This window comes from Pseudoliparis swirei, chromosome 23 (genome assembly GCF_029220125.1).
Source record: "Pseudoliparis swirei isolate HS2019 ecotype Mariana Trench chromosome 23, NWPU_hadal_v1, whole genome shotgun sequence".
In the NCBI taxonomy this organism is placed as follows: Eukaryota; Metazoa; Chordata; class Actinopteri; order Perciformes; family Liparidae; genus Pseudoliparis; species Pseudoliparis swirei.
In genome coordinates, this window is record NC_079410.1 from 23,648,292 (window position 1) to 23,669,135 (window position 20,844).

General features: G+C 55.7%; 1 protein-coding gene across 1 annotated transcript in view; it reads left to right on the forward strand.

Annotated features, from left to right (window-relative positions):
- Nucleotides 1–3,491: 3,491 nt before the first annotated feature.
- The window catches only part of LOC130189278 (junction plakoglobin-like), a 59,467-nt gene continuing 42,114 nt past the window's right edge, over nucleotides 3,492–20,844 (forward strand). Inside the window, exons 1-11 of the mRNA XM_056408058.1 lie at nucleotides 3,492–4,062; nucleotides 4,782–4,829; nucleotides 5,367–5,567; nucleotides 8,464–8,717; nucleotides 8,787–9,025; nucleotides 10,244–10,445; nucleotides 10,511–10,655; nucleotides 12,596–12,699; nucleotides 12,772–12,891; nucleotides 15,294–15,512; nucleotides 20,555–20,707. Coding sequence (XP_056264033.1) covers nucleotides 4,814–4,829; nucleotides 5,367–5,567; nucleotides 8,464–8,717; nucleotides 8,787–9,025; nucleotides 10,244–10,445; nucleotides 10,511–10,655; nucleotides 12,596–12,699; nucleotides 12,772–12,891; nucleotides 15,294–15,512; nucleotides 20,555–20,707 — 1,653 coding nt within the window. The 5' untranslated portion in view covers nucleotides 3,492–4,062; nucleotides 4,782–4,813. The remainder of the gene's footprint in view (nucleotides 4,063–4,781; nucleotides 4,830–5,366; nucleotides 5,568–8,463; nucleotides 8,718–8,786; nucleotides 9,026–10,243; nucleotides 10,446–10,510; nucleotides 10,656–12,595; nucleotides 12,700–12,771; nucleotides 12,892–15,293; nucleotides 15,513–20,554; nucleotides 20,708–20,844) is intronic.

The following is a 20,844-nucleotide window of genomic DNA, read 5'->3' on the forward strand; positions in this document are numbered from 1 at the left end:
GTGTGTGTGTGTGTGTGTGTGTGTGAGTGTGTGTGTGCGTGTGTGAGTGTGTGTGTAAGATGAAACTCTTATCTCAGAGTCAGACAGAGGAATACATTGGAGGCTCGTGCCAACGCTGAGGAGAGATAACCGAAAACCACACACACAATCTGAGGGCCGCTCTGCCAAGGAGGCCCTGATCCACAGGAGAGAGAGAGAGAGAGAATCAGAATCAGAATCAGAAACAGGTTTATTGCCAAAGAATGAATGTTTTCACAAACAAACGAGGAATTTTTTTTGGTGGAAGGTGCAACATTTGGACATGACAAACAACAATCAACGCAAGGAGGGAGGAGGAGTGGGAGGAAGAGGGAGGAGGAGGAAGAGGAAGGAGCGGGAAGAAGGAGGAGAGAGGAAGGTGGAAGAAGAGGTGGTAGTCCTGGGGGTGACAGTCAGTCAGTCCCGGGGTCCATTGATGAGCCCGACCGCCGTCGGGAAAAAGCTATTGGTGTGGCGAGGTCGTGGTCATGATGGACCGCAGCCTCCTCCCGAGGGCAGGGACTCGCACAGGGAGTGTCCAGGGTGGGAGGCGTCCGCGACAATCTTTCTGGCCCGCTTCAGTGACCTGGAAGTAGACAGGACCTGGAGGGAAGGCAGATTGCAGCCGATAACCCTCTCGGCCGGCGGATGATGCTCTGCAGCCTGCGCTTGTCTTTGGCTGTGGCTGCAGGGTGCCAGACGGTGATGGAGGAGCAGATGATGGACTCAACGATGGCCGTGTAGAACTGTACCATCATCTTCCCTGGCAGGTTGAATTTCCTCAGCTGCCTCAGGAAGAACATCCTCTGCTGGGCCTTCTTGGAGATGGAGCCGATGTTCAGCTCCCACTTGAGGTCCTGGGAGATGATGGAGCCCAGGAAGCGGTAGGACTCCACAGCGTCGACGGGGGAGTCACACAGGATGAGAGGGGCGGGTGGGGCTGCATTCCTCCTGAAATCCACAACCATCTCCACTGTCTTCAGAGCGTTGAGAGAGTGTGTGTGTGTGTGTGTGTGTGAGTATGTGTGTGTGTGTGCATGTGATGTGTGTGTGTGTGTGTGTGTGTATGAGTGTGTGTGTGTGTTGTAGAGCAGAGAGAGGCTCCTCCAAGGGGGCGTCGCCCACTGGGGCTCCGCCCCGTTGGAGGAGGTGGCCTCTGACATGTCTCAGCTGGCTGCAGCAGCACATGATTGGGTCACTCCCTTTTTCTTTGGCAGAAGGTATTTATCAGGAAATATTGTTCATGTCTACGTTCTCCTGCTCTACATGTCGGGGGGGGGGGCTCTCTCACACACACACACACACACACACACACACACACACACACACACACACACACACACACACACACACACACAACCAGGCGGTCACCCCACACAGCAGAGACACTCCGGAGCTCACAGGGAATCAAACCTGTGACTCTTCACACTCTTCACAGTCCCAGGATGTCCCCATGGACATGATTACACAACGGAGTGGCTCGTTGCCATGGTGACCTGCAGAAGGACTGAGCCCCGCAGGTGAGAGAGAAAGAGAGAGAGAGAGGTAGAAAGACAGAGGGAGAGGTAGAGTGTCACGAATTCCCCACCTTCCTAGCTAAATTCATCCTCTTGTCATTCCAGATCCTGTCATCCTCACCTGATTGTCCCTGGTTCCCTTCACCTGGTCCTCACGCCCTCTCACCTGCAGCCCCTCCCCTCATTAGTCCCTCATTCCCTTCACCTGGTCCTCACGCCCTTCTCACCTGCAGCCCCTCCCCTCATTAGTCCCTCATTCCCTTCACCTGGTCCTCACACCCTTCTCACCTGCAGCCCCTCCCCTCGTTAGTCCCTCATTCCCTTCACCTGGTCCTCACGCCCTCTCACCTGCAGCCCATCCCCTCATTAGTCCCTCATTCCCTTCACCTGGTCCTCACGCCCTTCTCACCTGCAGCCCATCCCCTCATTAGTCCCTCATTCCCTTCACCTGGTCCTCACGCCCTTCTCACCTGCAGCCCCTCCCTCATTAGTCCCTCATTCCCTTCACCTGGTCCTCACGCCCTTCTCACCTGCAGCCCCTCCCCTCATTAGTCCCTCATTCCCTTCACCTGGTCCTCACGCCCTTCTCACCTGCAGCCCATCCCCTCATTAGTCCCTCATTCCCTTCACCTGGTCCTCACGCCCTTCTCACCTGCAGCCCCTCCCCTCGTTAGTCCCTCATTCCCTTCACCTGGTCCTCACACCCTTCTCACCTGCAGCCCATCCCCTCATTAGTCCCTCATTCCCTTCACCTGGTCCTCACGCCCTTCTCACCTGCAGCCCATCCCCTCATTAGTCCCTCATTCCCTTCACCTGGTCCTCACGCCCTTCTCACCTGCAGCCCATCATTCCCTTCACCTGGTCCTCACACCCTTCTCACCTGCAGCCCCTCCCCTCATTAGTCCCTCATTCCCTTCACCTGGTCCTCACACCCTTCTCACCTGCAGCCCATCATTCCCTTCACCTGGTCCTCACGCCCTTCTCACCTGCAGCCCCTCCACTCATTAGTCCCTCATTCCCTTCACCTGGTCCTCACGCCCTTCTCACCTGCAGCCCCTCCCCTCATTAGTCCCTCATTCCCTTCGCCTGGTCCTCACGCCCTTCTCACCTGCAGCCCATCCCCTCATTAGTCCCTCATTCCCTTCACCTGGTCCTCACGCCCTTCTCACCTGCAGCCCATCCCCTCATTAGTCCCTCATTCCCTTCACCTGGTCCTCACACCCTTCTCACCTGCAGCCCCTCCCCTCATTAGTCCCTCATTCCCTTCACCTGGTCCTCACACCCTTCTCACCTGCAGCCCATCCCCTCATTAGTCCCTCATTCCCTTCACCTGGTCCTCAATCCCTTCTCACCTGCAGCCCATCCCCTCGTTAGTCCCTCATTCCCTTCACCTGGTCCTCACGCCCTTCTCACCTGCAGCCCCTCCCCTCAATAGTCCATCATTCCCTTCACCTGGTCCTCACGCCCTTCTCACCTGCAGCCCCTCCCCTCGTTAGTCCCTCATTCCCTTCACCTGGTCCTCACGCCCTTCTCACCTGCAGCCCCTCCCCCCATTAGTCCCTCATTCCCTTCACCTGGTCCTCACTCCCTTCTCACCTGCAGCCCCTCCCCTCGTTAGTCCCTCATTCCCTTCACCTGGTCCTCACGCCCTTCTCACCTGCAGCCCCTCCCTCGTTAGTCCCTCATTCCCTTCACCTGGTCCTCACGCCCTTCTCACCTGCAGCCCCTCCCCTCATTAGTCCCTCATTCCCTTCACCTGGTCCTCACGCCCTTCTCACCTGCAGCCCCTCCCCTCATTAGTCCCTCATTCCCTTCACCTGGTCCTCACGCCCTTCTCACCTGCAGCCCCTTCCCTCGTTAGTCCCTCATTCCCTTCACCTGGTCCTCACGCCCTTCTCACCTGCAGCCCCTTCCCTCGTTAGTCCCTCATTCCCTTCACCTGGTCCTCACGCCCTTCTCACCTGCAGCCCCTCCCCTCATTAGTCCCTCATTCCCTTCTCACCTGCAGGGGGGGGGGGTGCTAGTGACTATTTTTTTGCTTCATCCCAATGCGCGCAGACCGGCGTCGGAGCTCTGCAGCGGAACAATCGATCGGCGTATTGAGCACCCCTGCATTCAAGCATTAAATAGCCGAGAGGTTTTTTCAGCGTGAGGAATTCGATGTGTGGCGGGAGTGCGTGAGATGAGACCGAAATGCGTGAGAGCCCTGCGTTCACATGGAGCGCTGAAAGAAAACGGATATCAGACTGTAGCTCGTAGCTCACGCTAGCTACGAGCTACGAGGTAGCTTGAACATGGGTATAATGGCTACGTTATTATTTGTTGTCCTACTCTTATGAATACAAGACTTTAATCAACGTCACGGTGCTCCTCTGAGTTCAGGCTGCTCTTCATCGTCTCCTCGTCTTCAGGGGGCCGTCTCCCAGCCGCGCCCAGCCTGACCCGAGGTGCTCCGCGGGGCTCAGGCTGTCAGTCCAGTGATTGGCTCGTGACCTGCTGACAGGCGGAGTCACCAGAGTAGTTGCTAGTGAGTTTTTCCAGTGAGAGTGTGCTCACCTGTGTGCGCGGATGTGTCGGCGCGCATCACGGCAGAGCGATGCGCGTTATGGGAGCGGCGGCGCTGGGCTTAGCCCAGAGGAGTGAAGCAGCGACATGTGGAGACATAGAAACACTCTCAGACAGCAGCTTGCTGTTACGTGCGCCTGCTGCCAGTCTGACTCCGCTGCTTTGGGTGAATGACGTCACGTGCGACCTGGAGGTGTTAACCACTTGTGTACCAAATCTTTGTTTTAAATTAACATCCGGGGCTTTAGCCCCGGGTTTTTTAGCCTAGGGACGCCACTGCTTCTAATCATGGAAATGTAGGATACATAAAGGAATAAAGGATGAATGTAGGAGAGATAGAATAAAGGATGGATGTAGGATGGATAGAATAAAGGATGGATGTAGGATGGATAGAATAAAGGATGGATGTAGGATGGATAGAATAAAGGATGGATGTAGGATGGATAGAATAAAGGATGGATGTAGGATGGATAGAATAAAGGATAGATAGAATAGATCACATCCTCAGGAGATCTTCACGCTCCACAGCGCGGTGTGCTCCTGAGGAAAAAGAAGATCTCTTAACACACACACACACAGTGAATGTGCTGTGGGTCTTGGGACCAGGACCAGGACCCGGACCTTGTGTAGACCTGCTTGTGGACTCCCTGGAGGCTGAAGGCTGCTTGTCTCTGTGTGCAGGTCAGAGGTCAGTGGGAGGAGCCAGTGGGGAGATGATGTCCATGCAAAGTAAGTCTCTTCTGTTTACCTCCAGAGTGATGATGTCACAGGTCCATTAGAGTGATGTCATCAGCGTGATGTCATCAGCGTGATGTCATCAGCGTGATGTCAACAGAGTGATTTCCTCAGTGATGTCCTCAGAGTGATGTCCTCAGAGTGATGTCATCAGAGTGATGTCATCAGCGTGATGTCATTAGAGTGATGTCATCAGCGTGATGTCCTCAGAATGATGTCATCAGCGTGATGTCCTCAGAATGATGTCATCAGCGTGATGTCCTCAGAATGATGTCATCAGCATGATGTCATCAGTCATGTCCTTAGAGTGATGTCCTCAGAGTGATGTCCTCAGAGTGATGTCCTCAGTCATGTCATCAGTCATGTCCTCAGAGTGATGTCCTGAATGATGTCATCAGAGTGATGTCATCAGAGGGAGGTCTTCAGGGAGCTTCTGGTTCCCTTGACTCTCACTGTGTGCGTGTGTAGTGTAGATAGATGAAGATGTACACTCGTCCTCCTCACACTGAGGCCTCAGGGTTCTCTCTGCAGTGAGCGAGGCCGACGGCGTGGTGAAGGTGGCCGAGTGGCAGCAGACCTACTACGCCTCGGACTCCGGCATCCAATCGGGAGCCACCACCGTGGACGAGAGCAGCACCGAGTACAGCGGCCGCAAGAAGTACTGCGGCGGCACCGCTGCCCCCTGTGGGGCGGGAGGAGACACTGCAGCCGGCGGACTGGACAGCCCTACAGGTGAGAGACGGTACTGCAGCCGGGGCGAGCTCAGGAGTTTGGTTCATTTCTGTCCTCTTTGGTCTCACCACGCTCCTCCTCTCTGCTCCTCCTCTCTCTCCTCTCTGCTCCTCCTCTCTCCTCTCTGCTCATCCTCTCTCCTCTCTGCTCCTCCTCTCTGTGTCCGACACACTGATGAGTATCTAACGTGTAGCTCAAAGAGTGAACGCTTGTCACGTGACCTGTTCAGCTCCTTCCTCGTTTCCATGACAACCTGAGAGACATCTGATGCAGCGTGGTGTCTCCTCACCCAGGGGACCTCATCTCCTCCAGGAAACAGTCACACACACACAGGTTGCCTGACACACGCTCCACATGTGGCGAGCAGCTGCGTGAGGCTCAGTCTGAGGACTGACGTGATGTAACACCTGTAAACACGAGAGGCTGGGAGGGAAGCCAGAGCACCGGCTGCACGGAGCGCCTCGCCAGAGGAGCAGCGCTTCTCTCTCGTCGTTGACGTCATCACAGATCATAACCTGTCAACGCATAAACAAACACACGCCGACAAGACCAGATACAAACAACACCTCCATGTTTCTGTCTGAGAGGTCAGCTCCTCTCAGCGGGGGGGGGGGAGCCCAGAGGACCGTGTGAGGGGCCTCCCCATCAGGGCCACCCTGTGGGTGTCACATATGTCCCCATCAGGGTCACCCTGTGGGTGTCTTTTATGTCCCCATCAGCGCCACCCTGTGGGTGTCACATATGTCCCCATCAGGGCCACCCTGTGGGTGTCACTTATGTCCCCATCAGGGCCACCCTGTGGGTGTCACATATGTCACCATCAGGGTCACCCTGTGGGTGTCACTTATGTCCCCATCAGGGCCACCCTGTGGGTGTCACATATGTCACCATCGGGGTCACCCTGTGGGTGTCACATATGTCACTATCAACTGGATACGTGACGTGATGATGGGGAACTTTCACTATAGTTCAGTCTGGAGGACTGTCAGAGGACGAGGAGGTGACTGATGAAGATCATACAGTCTGGATGGTGGTTGAGTCTCTAGGGAGATCTGTGATGGAGGGGCCTCCAGCGGACCCCCTGTGGAGGCCAGGCCTGGTGGTGCTGATGGGTGGAGAAGGGGAGGGGCTCTACCTGAGAGGGGGAGGGGCTCTACCTGCTCTGAAGGTAGAGAGACGATGATATTTAAGAGACAGCCGCAGGGTGATGATGTCATAGTGAGAACAGCTGATCTCATGACTGACAGCCCAGACAGTCGATCAGTGAGACATGAGGAGTGATGGAGGACGTGAGTCATCAATAATCTGTGAGCTCAAGAGGAGCGTCTCCCTGGCTGAACTCACTGCAGCTTCAAGAAGCACCAATCAAGTACATTACAAAAATGAAATTTCATATCGCATGCAAAGGTTACCAACTCAAGGTTACCACGGTTACCCAAGGTTACCACGGTTACCCAAGGTTCCCAAGGTTATCCAAGGTTCCCACGGTTATCCAAGGTTATCCAAGGTTACCACGGTTATCCAAGGTTCCCACGGTTACCCAAGGTTACCCAAGGTTCCCACGGTTACCACGGTTATCCAAGGTTACCACGGTTACCTAAGGTTATCCAGGTTATCCGAGGTTAGGTGCCTAGCTAAAATAAAAGTGATGCAATCCGACTCCTGGTAATCTGAGGCCTTGGTTAACCTAACTAGCTTAACGAGGTCACCTGGTGGCAGGAGGCCGGCGGTGCCTGATGCTCAGATAGTGACTCAGTGGACGGACGTCTCCCTGGTGAGGAACACACGCCATATGCTTATTATAGATGAGGACTGTAATTGAACCAAAGTGTCTACACCCTCACCTGGACACAGGGACCCCCCCCCTGACTCCGGGCTGGACCCTCAGGCCGTCAGCGTGCGGTGCAGCCGCTCTGGTGTTGGTGAACAGATGTTCTCACGGTTCATGTCCAGGGAGTTCTCCTCACTCAGACCCCCCCCCCCGTCCTGCACCGCCACCTCGAGACGAACAGGGTCCACAACCTGCAGCTCCGAGATGAGGAGACATAACAATCATTCCTCCTTCAGCATGATTACAGCACACGTTGCCGAGGCTCCGATATCGTCGACTCGCACGAGGCGTCCTCCAGGCTGAGGGTTTGATGCTCTCAGTTAATCTGGAGGTTCTTCATGGGGTCCTTCTTCAGTATAAGAGTGCAGACCAATCCCCTGATGAAACTACAGCGAGCTCCACATCCAGACGCTCCACCCGTCTGGAGACGGAGGTGAAGCTGCTGGGCGCTCCTCCAGGCCTCGGAGGCGTCGCCATGGAGCTCCATGCATCCTGAGTCCAGCTCCACCAACATGCAGACGCTCACACACAGACACCTGATCAATGGACTCTGGTTCTTTAAATAAAACATTTCATTACTTTTTTTTTTAAAGCTCACACGCGCACATGCATTCTTATTTATTTATTTTTTCATTTGTTGTCAATACTCTGACTTAATGAAGTCGTGTCCACTGTTTGGTCCTCTAGGTGTGATGTCTTGTGTCTTTTGTCTTATAATAAAAGAAGGAACAAAGAAAAGATGATCCTCTGAGTGTTTTGCTACCCTGAGGTTCAAATGTATATAAAATAGTCAAATAAGACTCAAACTATTGGATGGATTTCAATGTAAATGTCATGGATGACTTATTAAACTTAACTTGTTAAACGTCTAAAATGTAACTGCCCAAAATGGATGAGTTGTACTTTATGTGCTAATTAGCTAATGTGACAATGCTAAAGCAATGAATCGGCATATTAGCATGTTATGCTAGTGTGTCATGATGAGTCATGTTCTCCTGACTGCAGCCGGGTCGACTGGTTCCCAACGTGTTTCCCACAGACTCAGCTTCTCCTCCTCTCCCTCAGATCTAGACAACCAGTACTCCCTGACCCGGGCTCAGCGGGTCAGAGCCGCCATGTTCCCCGAGACTCTGGTGGAGGGCGAGGAGGCCATGCCCGTCCAATCGGATCCTTCGCAGCAGAGCAACGTGCAGCGCCTGGCCGAGCCCTCCCAGCTGCTGAAGACGGCCATCGTGCACCTGATCAACTACCAGGACGACGCGGAGCTGGCCACCCGGGCGGTGCCGGAGCTCACCAAGCTGCTGGGGGACGGGGACCCGGTACGCCGCAGGCCGAGGGCCCGGCCCCGAGCCTCCAGAGCAGTACCCGCTATGTTCTCCTCTCCCTAGATCGTGGTGAACAAGGCGGCCATGATCGTCAACCAGCTGACCCGCAAGGAGGCCAGCCGCCGGGTGCTGGTGCAGGCGCCCTCCCTGGTGGGCGCCGTGGTGCGCGCCATGACGGCGGCGGCGGACATGGAGACGGCGCGCTGCGCGGCCAGCGTGCTGCACAGCCTGTCGCACCAGCAGGAGGGCCTGGGGGCCATCTTCCAGTCTGGAGGGATCCCAGCACTGGTCCGCATGCTCAGGTACACTCTGACCACTAGGGGGCGGACCCTCACTCTGACCACTAGGGGGCGGACCCTCACTCTGACCACTAGGGGCTGACACTCACTCTGACCACTAGGGGGCGGACCCTCACTCTGACCACTAGGGGGCTGACCCTCACTCTGACCACTAGGGGGCTGACCCTCACACTCTGACCACTAGGGGGCTGACCCTCACTCTGACCACTAGGGGGCGGACCCTCACTGTGACCACTAGGGGGCTGACCCTCACTCTGACCACTAGGGGGCGGACCCTCACTCTGACCACTAGGGGGCTGACCCTCACACTCTGACCACTAGGGGGCGGACCCTCACACTCTGACCACTAGGGGGCGGACCCTCACTCTGACCACTAGGGGGCTGACCCTCACTCTGACCACTAGGGGGCGGACCCTCACTCTGACCACTAGGGGGCGGACCCTCACACTCTGACCACTAGGGGGCTGACCCTCACTCTGACCACTAGGGGGCTGACCCTCACACTGACCACTAGGGGGCTGACCCTCACTCTGACCACTAGGGGGCTGACCCTCACACTGACCACTAGGGGGCGGACCCTCACACTGACCACTAGGGGGCTGACCCTCACTCTGACCACTAGGGGGCTGACCCTCACACTGACCACTAGGGGGCTGACCCTCACTCTGACCACTAGGGGGCTGACCCTCACACTGACCACTAGGGGGCTGACCCTCACTCTGACCACTAGGGGGCTGACCCTCACACTGACCACTAGGGGGCTGACCCTCACTCTGACCACTAGGGGGCTGACCCTCACACTGACCACTAGGGGGCTGACCCTCACACTGACCACTAGGGGGCTGACCCTCACACTGACCACTAGGGGGCTGACCCTCACACTGACCACTAGGGGGCGGACCCTCACACTGACCACTAGGGGGCGGACCCTCACTGTGACCACTAGGGGGCTGACCCTCACACTGACCACTAGGGGGCTGACCTCACTGACCACTAGGGGCTGACCCTCACACTGACCACTGGGGCTGACCTCACTGACCACTAGGGGGCTGACCCTCACTCAAACCACTAGGGGGCTGACCCTCACACTGACCACTAGGGGGCTGACCCTCACACTGACCACTAGGGGGCTGACCCTCACACTGACCACTAGGGGGCTGACCCTCACACTGACCACTAGGGGGCTGACCCTCCTCTGACTCCTCTTGTTTCCTCATGCAGTTCCCCGGTGGAGTCCATCTTATTCTACGCCATCACCACCCTCCACAACCTGCTGCTGCACCAAGAGGGAGCCAAGATGGCGGTGCGCCTCGCCGACGGCCTGCAGAGGATCGTCCCCCTCCTGAAGAAGAGCAACCCCAAGTTCCTGGCCATCACCACGGACTGCCTGCAGCTGCTGTCCTACGGCAACCAGGAGAGCAAGGTGAGGAGAGCGCCTCCTGTCCCCATGGTTACCACACACACCCACCACCTCTTGTGTCTCCTCAGCTGATCATCCTGGCCAACGGGGGCCCAGACGGCCTGGTGTTCATCACCAGGAACTACAACTACGAGAAGCTGCTGTGGACCACCAGCCGGGTCCTCAAGGTGCTGTCGGTCTGCCCCAGCAACAAGCCGGCCATCGTGGAGGCCGGTACGTCTCCACCCGCTGTTACGCGGGTCACCGGGTCACCGGGTCAGCATGAGCAACCCTCTGGGTCTGTAGGGGAGAACAACGTCAAGCATCCGTGTCCCCCTGTGGTGTCCGTGAGAGGTAGCTGGTGTTCAGGGGACTGATGGACTCAGAGGTCCACCTGTAGACATCTGGACCCACCTGTAGACATCTGGGTCCACCTGTAGACGTCTGGGTCCACCTGTAGACGTCTGGACCCACCTGTAGACATCTGGGTCCACCTGTAGACGTCTGGACCCACCTGTAGACGTCTGGGTCCACCTGTAGACGTCTGGACCCACCTGTAGACGTCTGGGCCCACCTGTAGACGTCTGGGCCCACCTGTAGACGTCTGGACCCACCTGTAGACGTCTGGACCCACCTGTAGACGTCTGGACCCACCTGTAGACGTCTGGACCCACCTGTAGACGTCTGGGTCCACCTGTGAGCGTCTGGACCCACCTGTAGACGTCTGGACCCACCTGTAGACGTCTGGACCCACCTGTAGACGTCTGGGTCCACCTGTAGACGTCTGGGTCCACCTGTAGACGTCTGGGTCCACCTGTAGACGTCTGGGCCCACCTGTAGACGTCTGGGTCCACCTGTGAGCGTCTGGACCCACCTGTAGACGTCTGGGTCCACCTGTAGACGTCTGGACCCACCTGTAGACGTCTGGGCCCACCTGTAGACGTCTGGACCCACCTGTAGACGTCTGGACCCACCTGTAGACGTCTGGACCCACCTGTAGACGTCTGGGTCCACCTGTAGACGTCTGGACCCACCTGTAGACGTCTGGGTCCACCTGTAGACGTCTGGACCCACCTGTAGACGTCTGGGTCCACCTGTAGACGTCTGGACCCACCTGTAGACGTCTGGGCCCACCTGTAGACGTCTGGACCCACCTGTAGACGTCTGGACCCACCTGTAGACGTCTGGGTCCACCTGTAGACGTCTGGGTCCACCTGTAGACGTCTGGGTCCACCTGTAGACGTCTGGGCCCACCTGTAGACGTCTGGGTCCACCTGTAGACGTCTGGACCCACCTGTAGACGTCTGGGTCCACCTGTAGACGTCTGGACCCACCTGTAGACGTCTGGGCCCACCTGAAGACGTCTGGGTCCACCTGTAGACGTCTGGACCCACCTGTAGACGTCTGGGTCCACCTGTAGACGTCTGGGTCCACCTGTAGACGTCTGGACCCACCTGTAGATGTCTGGGCCCACCTGTAGATGTCTGGGCCCACCTGTAGACGTCTGGGTCCACCTGTAGACGTCTGGACCCACCTGTAGACGTCTGGACCCACCTGTAGATGTCTGGACCCACCTGTAGACGTCTGGGCCCACCTGTAGACGTCTGGGTCCACCTGTAGACGTCTGGGTCCACCTGTAGACGTCTGGACCCACCTGTAGACGTCTGGGTCCACCTGTGAGCGTCTGGGTCCACCTGTAGACGTCTGGGTCCACCTGTAGACGTCTGGGCCCACCTGTAGACGTCTGGGCCCACCTGTAGACGTCTGGGTCCACCTGTAGACGTCTGGGTCCACCTGTAGACGTCTGGGCCCACCTGTAGACGTCTGGGTCCACCTGTAGACGTCTGGGTCCACCTGTAGACGTCTGGGTCCACCTGTAGACGTCTGGGTCCACCTGTAGACGTCTGGACCCACCTGTAGACGTCTGGGTCCACCTGTAGACGTCTGGACCCACCTGTAGACGTCTGGGTCCACCTGTAGACGTCTGGGCCCACCTGTAGACGTCTGGACCCACCTGTAGACGTCTGGACCCACCTGTAGACGTCTGGACCCACCTGTAGACGTCTGGGTCCACCTGTAGACGTCTGGGTCCACCTGTAGACGTCTGGGCCCACCTGTAGACGTCTGGACCCACCTGTTGAAGTCTGTGTCCACATGTTGATGTCTGTGTGCAGGTGGTATGCAGGCGTTGGGTCAGCACCTCACTGGTTCAAGTCAGCGTCTCATCCAGAACTGTCTGTGGACGCTCCGCAACCTCTCAGACGCTGCAACCAAACAGGTACCTACCTATTCACTGGTCCTGGTCCTGGTCCTGGTCCAGCGGTATCACAGCCTGATGGGTTCTCTGCAGGACGGGCTGGACGGGCTGCTGCAGATCCTGGTGGCCCAGCTGGGGTCAGACGAGGTCAACATGCTGACCTGTGCCACCGGCATCCTGTCCAACCTCACCTGCAACAACGCACGCAACAAGGTGAGCCCGCGCTGGGAGGGACGGGTGGTCACATGACAGGTGGTCACATGACAGGTGGTCACATGGCAGGTGGTCACATGACAGGTGGTCACATGACAGGTGGTCACATGACAGGTGGTCACATGACAGGTGGTCACATGACAGGTGGTCACATGACAGGTGGTCACATGACAGGTGGTCACATGGCAGGTGGTCACATGGCAGGTGGTCACATGGCAGGTGGTCACATGACAGGTGGTCACATGACAGGTGGTCACATGACAGGTGGTCACATGGCAGGTGGTCACATGACAGGTGGTCACATGGTAGGTGGTCACATAGTAGGTGGTCACATGACAGGTGGTCACATGGCAGGTGGTCACATGACAGATGGTCACATGGCAGGTGGTCACATGACAGGTGGTCACATGGCAGGTGGTCACATGGCAGGTGGTCACATGGAGGTGGTCACATGGAGGTGGTCACATGGAGGTGGTCACATAGAGGTGGTCACATAGAGGTGGTCACATAGAGGTGGTCACATGGAGGTGGTCACATAGAGGTGGTCACATAGAGGTGGTCACATAGAGGTGGTCACATAGAGGTGGTCACATAGAGGTGGTCACATAGAGGTGGTCACATGGAGGTGGTCACATAGAGGTGGTCACATAGAGGTGGTCACATAGAGGTGGTCACATAGAGGTGGTCACATGGAGGTGGTCACATGGAGGTGGTCACATAGAGGTGGTCACATAGAGGTGGTCACATGACAGATGGTCACATGGCAGGTGGTCACATGGCAGGTGGTCACATGGCAGGTGGTCACATGGCAGGTGGTCACATGGCAGGTGGTCACATGGCAGGTGGTCACATGGCAGGTGGTCACATGACAGGTGGTCACATGACAGATGGTCACATGGCAGGTGGTCACATGACAGGTGGTCACATGCCAGGTGGTCACATGGCAGGTGGTCACATGGCAGGTGGTCACATGGCAGGTGGTCACATGGCAGGTGGTCACATGGCAGGTGGTCACATGACAGATGGTCACATGGCAGATGGTCACATGGCAGGTGGTCACATGACAGGTGGTCACATGGTAGGTGGTCACATGGCAGGTGGTCACATGACAGATGGTCACATGGCAGGTGGTCACATGGCAGATGGTCACATGACAGGTGGTCACATGGTAGGTGGTCACATGGCAGGTGGTCACATGACAGATGGTCACATGGTAGGTGGTCACATGACAGATGGTCACATGACAGGTGGTCACATGGCAGGTGGTCACATGACAGGTGGTCACATGACAGATGGTCACATGGTAGGTGGTCACATGACAGGTGGTCACATGGTAGGTGGTCACATGGCAGGTGGTCACATGACAGGTGGTCACATGACAGGCACACACACACACAGTGCTTTAGGGTTCACACACACACACACACACACACACACACACACACACACACAGTGCTTTAGGGTTCACACACACACACACACACACACACACAGTGCTTTAGGGTTCACACACACACACAGTGCTTTAGGGTTCACACACACACACACACACACACACACACACAGTGCTTTAGGGTTCACACACACACACACACACACACACACACACACACACACAGTGCTTTAGGGTTCACACACACACACACAGTGCTTTAGGGTTCACACACACACACACACACACAGTGCTTTAGGGTTCACACACACACACACAGTGCTTTAGGGTTCACACACACACACACACACACACACAGTGCTTTAGGGTTCACACACACAGTGCTTTAGGGTTCACACACACACACACACAGTGCTTTAGGGTTCACACACACACACACACACACACACAGTGCTTTAGGGTTCACACACACACACACACAGTGCTTTAGGGTTCACACACACACACACAGTGCTTTAGGGTTCACACACACACACACACACACACACAGTGCTTTAGGCTTCACACACACACACAGTGCTTTAGGCTTCACACACACACACACACACACACAGTGCTTTAGGGTTCACACACACAGTGCTTTAGGGTTCACACACACACACACACACACACAGTGCTTTAGGCTTCACACACACACACAGTGCTTTAGGCTTCACACACACACACACAGTGCTTTAGGCTTCACACACACACACACACACACACAGTGCTTTAGGGTTCACACACACACACACACACACACACAGTGCTTTAGGCTTCACACACACACACACAGTGCTTTAGGCTTCACACACAGTGCTTTCGGCTTCACACACACACACAGTGCTTTAGGCTTCACACACACACACACACAGTGCTTTAGGCTTCACACACACACACATACAGTGCTTTCGGCTTCACACACACACCCCGGTCAGACCGCAGCGAGCCGCTTGTGTTCTGTCCTCAGACGCTGGTGACGCAGTTCGGCGGCGTGGAGGCGCTGATCCACGCCGTGCTGCGGGCCGGGGAGAAGGAGGACGTGGCGGAGCCGGCGGTCTGCGCCCTGCGGCACCTCACCTCTCGCCACCAGGACGCCGAGCCGGCCCAGAATGCCGTGCGCCTGCACTACGGCATCCCGGCGGTCGTCAAGCTGCTGGGGCAGCCGCACTACTGGCCCGTCGTGAAGGTGAGGGGGGTGGGGGGGGGCAGCCCATTGGTCAGGGCCTGGCCCTCAGACTCTGGACATTAGAACTCTGCTGATGGATCATCGAGGTCTGGGTCGTGGAATATGAATACTACCAACTACGCCACTGCCCTATTGAGACTCCGCCCACTGTTGAGACTCCGCCCACTCCTCCTCTCTCCCTCCATCTGATGGACCGTGGAGGTCTGGATGGTGGAGGTCTGGATGGTGGAGGTCTGGATGATGGAGGTCTGGATGGTGGAGGTCTGGATGGTGGAGGTCTGGATGGTGGAGGTCTGGATGGAGGAGGTCTGGATGATGGAGGTCTGGATGGAGGAGGTCTGGATGGTGGAGGTCTGGATGGAGGAGGTCTGGATGATGGAGGTCTGGATGATGGAGGTCTGGATGGTGGAGGTCTGGATGGTGGAGGTCTGGATGGTGGAGGTCTGGATGAATATGCCGACTACCAACTCTTCATCCTCTCATCTTCATTGTGTTGTTCCTGTGTTTTAATGTGTGTCTAATGATTCCTTCTGGTCACATGACATCTATTGTTCTGTCCATCCTGGAGAGGGATCCTCCTCTGTTCTCTCCTCAAGGGTTCTGACCTTTGACCCTGAAGGGTTGTTTGGGAGTTGTTCCTGATCCCATGTGAGGTCAAAGGTCAAAGGTCAGGGATGTCTATGTGTACAGATTGTAAAGCACTCTGAGGGGAATTCGTAATTTGTGAGAATGGGCTCTACACATTAACAGCAGCGCTGGTGTTATGAGCCTTTGAAAGGTCACAAGGTCACAGTTGGCGCCTCAGCCACAACGTGGGGCTCCGGCCCACCGGCGTGGAACGGGCCAGAACCAATCCAGGAGAGGAGAGGAGAGAGGGAGAGAGAATGAGAGAGAGAGAGGGCCCCTAGAGGTTGATCTGTGTACTGCGTGTTGGGGGAATGCCACTCAGGTCCTTGAAGGCCACTACAGGTCCCTGAAGGCCACGCAGGTCCCCGAAGGCCACGCAGGTCCCCGAAGGCCACTACAGATCCCCGAAGGCCACGCAGGTCCCCGAAGGCCACGCAGGTCCCCGAAGGCCACGCAGGTCCCCGAAGGCCACGCAGGTCCCCGAAGGCCACTACAGGTCCCCGAAGGCCACTCAGGTCCCCGAAGGCCACTACAGGTCCCCGAAGGCCACTACAGGTCCCCGAAGGCCACACTGACATCGTAAAGAGAGAGGGTCGGCTTGATGATGTGTTCAAAGACAACGGGGACCGGCTCCTCCAGTCGGCCTCCAGACCAGTCTGCTGGTCTGCTGTGGACTGAGCGGAACCGGGCGGTGCCGGTGTCCCTCCAGACCTTCTGGCCGTCCCATCGGACCTGCTGGACCTGCTGGACCTGGTACTCCTGTGAGGGACCCAGAGGCTGACCTCCACAGAGAGCTGCACGATGACCCCTCTGAGTCTTCAGTCTCAAGCATCGTAACCGGTCCCTCCTCAAGACCTGCAGGCACTAGTAGGATTATTATCATTGTTGATATTTGTGGCAGCTGTGGGGGCGGAGTCCCCAATTTGGCCTCGGCTGCTGGCTGATTGGCAATCAGTCAGCAGCACCTATAAAAGTGCATCAGAGCTGGAGTTGAGGAAGTGAGCAGAGGTGCCGCCGTGTCCAACAGAACCTCTCTGGCTGATCCTTGCTGCTTATGGGGGCGCCATGTTGAGCGTCACATTAATATGTCCCAAACAGCTGGGAGACGTCAGACGTGGAGATGAACATAACATAAAGATGCTGTCCTTCAGTGAGCTGGTGGTGTTCTACTTCATCCTGTCAGTCAGAGCAGAGGGAGACACAGCCCACAGGTCTGCTGGAGGGGTTACACACAGTCTCTGGAAACACACACACACACACACACGCACGCACACACACAGACACACACACACAGACACACACACAGACACAAAGACACACACACACACACACACACACAGACACACACACATAGACACATATATGTACACACAAACACACACATAGACACACACACACACACACACACAGAGACACACACACAGACACACACAGACACAGACACATGTATATAGACATACACACACAGACACACAGCTAATCAAACACACACACGCACGCACAGACACACACACAGACACACACACACACACACACACACACACGCTGCACACACACACAGACAGACACAAAGACACACAGACACACACATAGACACACACACGCATACAGACACACACACAGCATAGACACACACACACACACATAGACACACACACACACACACAGACACACAGACAGACACAGACACACACACATGTATACATAGACACAGACACACACAGACACACACACAGACACGCACACACAGTACACACATACACATAGACACATACACATACACACAGGCACACTGCACACACATACGCATACAGACACACACACGCACACAGACACACACGCATACGAGAACGACACCTCCGGAAGACCAATGCACATCTGCCAGCGGGAGTTCAGGAACAAGGTGGAGGAAAGCTCAAGAGCCATGACGTGAGAGGTGTGTGGAAGGGGCTAACAGACAATCACGGACTCTCAGAGGGAGAACCAGCGGTGAAGAGAACTCCTCTACCTCCCTCCCAGGCGAGCTAAATACATTCTTTTGCTCGGTTCAAGCGTGGAACGGCAGCCCGGGCGAAGGCAGCGCTGCCCGAGGGAGATCAGCCTGCTGATCATCTCAGAGGCTGACGTGCGCAGAGCCTAGCCGGTGGACATCCGAAGGCGGCAGGTCCCGACCACATCCCGGGCGCGCCCTCAGAGCATGTGCAGACCAGCTGGCAGGAGTCGCCCGCGAGACATCTTCAACCTCTCCCTGTCCCAGGCTGTTGTTCCTCGAGAGCTTCAAGATGTCCATCCATTGTGCCTGTCCCCAAACACCCCAAGGTAACCTGCCTGAATGACTGGAGACCCGAGCCCTCACCTCGATTGTCAGTAAATGCTCGAGAGGTTGGTCAAGGACTTCATTTGTTCCATGTTGCCTGCCACGCTGACCCATGGCAATTTGCATATCGTCAAAACAGATCCACCGGACGACGTGAATTGCTATGGCACTCTTCACACCGCCTTTCCCACCTGAGAGGAGGAACTGTTAAAAGTGAATGCTGGTTGTGGACTACAGCCCAGCGCTCAACACTATTGTTCCCGCCAAGCTCCCACACCAAGCTCAGAGGGTTCAGGCCTGCACTCTACCATGTGCAGCTGGATACTGGACTTCCACCGCCCGCTAGTGGTGAGGATGGGCGGTACCACCAGAGCCGCCTGGACCTCAACATCGGGAGCCCCTCAGGATGCGTGTTGAGCCCTTCCTCTACTCCCTGTACACCCACGACTGCACGGCCATGCACAGCTCCAATCATCATCAAGTTTGCTGACGACACAACAGTGTTGGGGCTGACCGCCCACGACGAGACAGCCTACAGGGAGGAGGTTGGTTGATCACTGGTACAGTGGTGCCAGGGAGAACAGCCCCCTGCCCTCACCGTCAAGAAGACCAAGGAGCTGATCAGTGACTACAGGGAAGCGGAGAGGAGAGCACACCCTCATCTCCATAGACGGAGTTGCAGAGAGGCCGGCAGCTTCAAGTTCCCCATGCACATTCTCCGAGGACCCCTACATGGACCACGACACCACTCACGGTGAAAGCGGGCCCAACAACGCCTGGGTATTTCCTTAGGGCGACTGAGGAAATTCAACATGGCTCCTCCCGCATCCCTCGGTAGAACATCTCCCTGCACACCAGTACCACTCCAGAGTGTTCTGACAGGTTGCATCACCGCCTGCACGGGAACCTGCACCACCTGGAGCGTGGTGGGCACTACAGAGGGTGGTGCGGTTTCGGCACAGTACATCGCTTGAGGTGAGCTTCCTCCATCCTGGACATATACACTAAGCGGTGCGTGGCCAATAGCCAAAACGGTGGATGATGAAAGACACAACCACCCCGGCCACAAACTGTTCACCCTTCTACCACAGGGCAGGCGATACCGCGAGTATCAAGTGCCGACAAACAGACTGGAGGGACAGCTTTCTTCAGTCAGGCCAATCAGGCTGCTGGGAACAAGGACTGAGACCTCACATTACTACACTACACACTCAGAACATATTCTGTGAAATATCTATGTAATATGGTGTATATTTTATTACATTGTTTATATATATATATATTGTATGTATACACATATATATATATATTGTCTCAAAAAGTGTATATTTTATTACATTGTTTTATATATATATATTGTCAGGATGTATATTTTATTACATTGTTTTATATATATATATTGCCATGATGTATATTCTATTACATTGTTTTATATATATATTGTTAATACTTTTCTTTTTGTGTGGATATTGTATAGTTTGTTCTCATTCTTATTCTTTTCAGTCTGCTACTGGTGTCCGGTGTTTTGCACATAAGAATTTCACGAACCGATGATACTTGTATAAAAGGGGATGTGACAATAAAAACTTGAAACTTGAAGACACACACACGCACAGACACACACGCACAGACACACACACAGACACACACGCACAGACACACACACGCACACAGACACACACACACGCGCAGACACACACAGACACACACACACACAGACACACACAGACACACTGTTGGTCAGTGTGAGCACTGCTGCCCCCTGCTGGTCAGTGGGACTGGTGCAGTGAGTTTCAGCCTGAGGGGTCTTTACATGGATGCTGTGGGGGAGTCGGGCTCAGAGGCTGTTTGAGGAGACAAGACCAGAGACCCTCTGACCTCATGACCTCATGAGCTCTGACCTCTGACCTCATGTATGTATGTGTCCACGTCCTGCTTGTCTCAGACCCGACGTGTTGAGCTGTGTTGACCTGTGTCTGTCGAGCAGAGTGAGAGGTCAGTCCGTCGCCCCCCTGTGGTGGGAGGACCACATGGTGCTCACAGCTGACCCACAAGGATCCTGTTGACAAGGACCTTTGACCTCTGGCCCCTCCTGCAGGCGACGGTTGGTTTGATCCGGAACCTGGCGCTGTGCCCGGCCAATCAGGGGCCGCTGAGGGAGGCGGGAGCTATTCCACGATTGGTCAACCTCCTGCTGAAGGCTCACCAGGACACGCAGAGACACGCCTCTTCCGCACAGCAGACATACCAGGTGTGGACCACACACACACACTCACACACACACACAAACTCACACACACACTCACAAACACACACACATCTATACTACACACACACACACACATACATATTACTACACTCACAAACACACCCTTACACACACACACT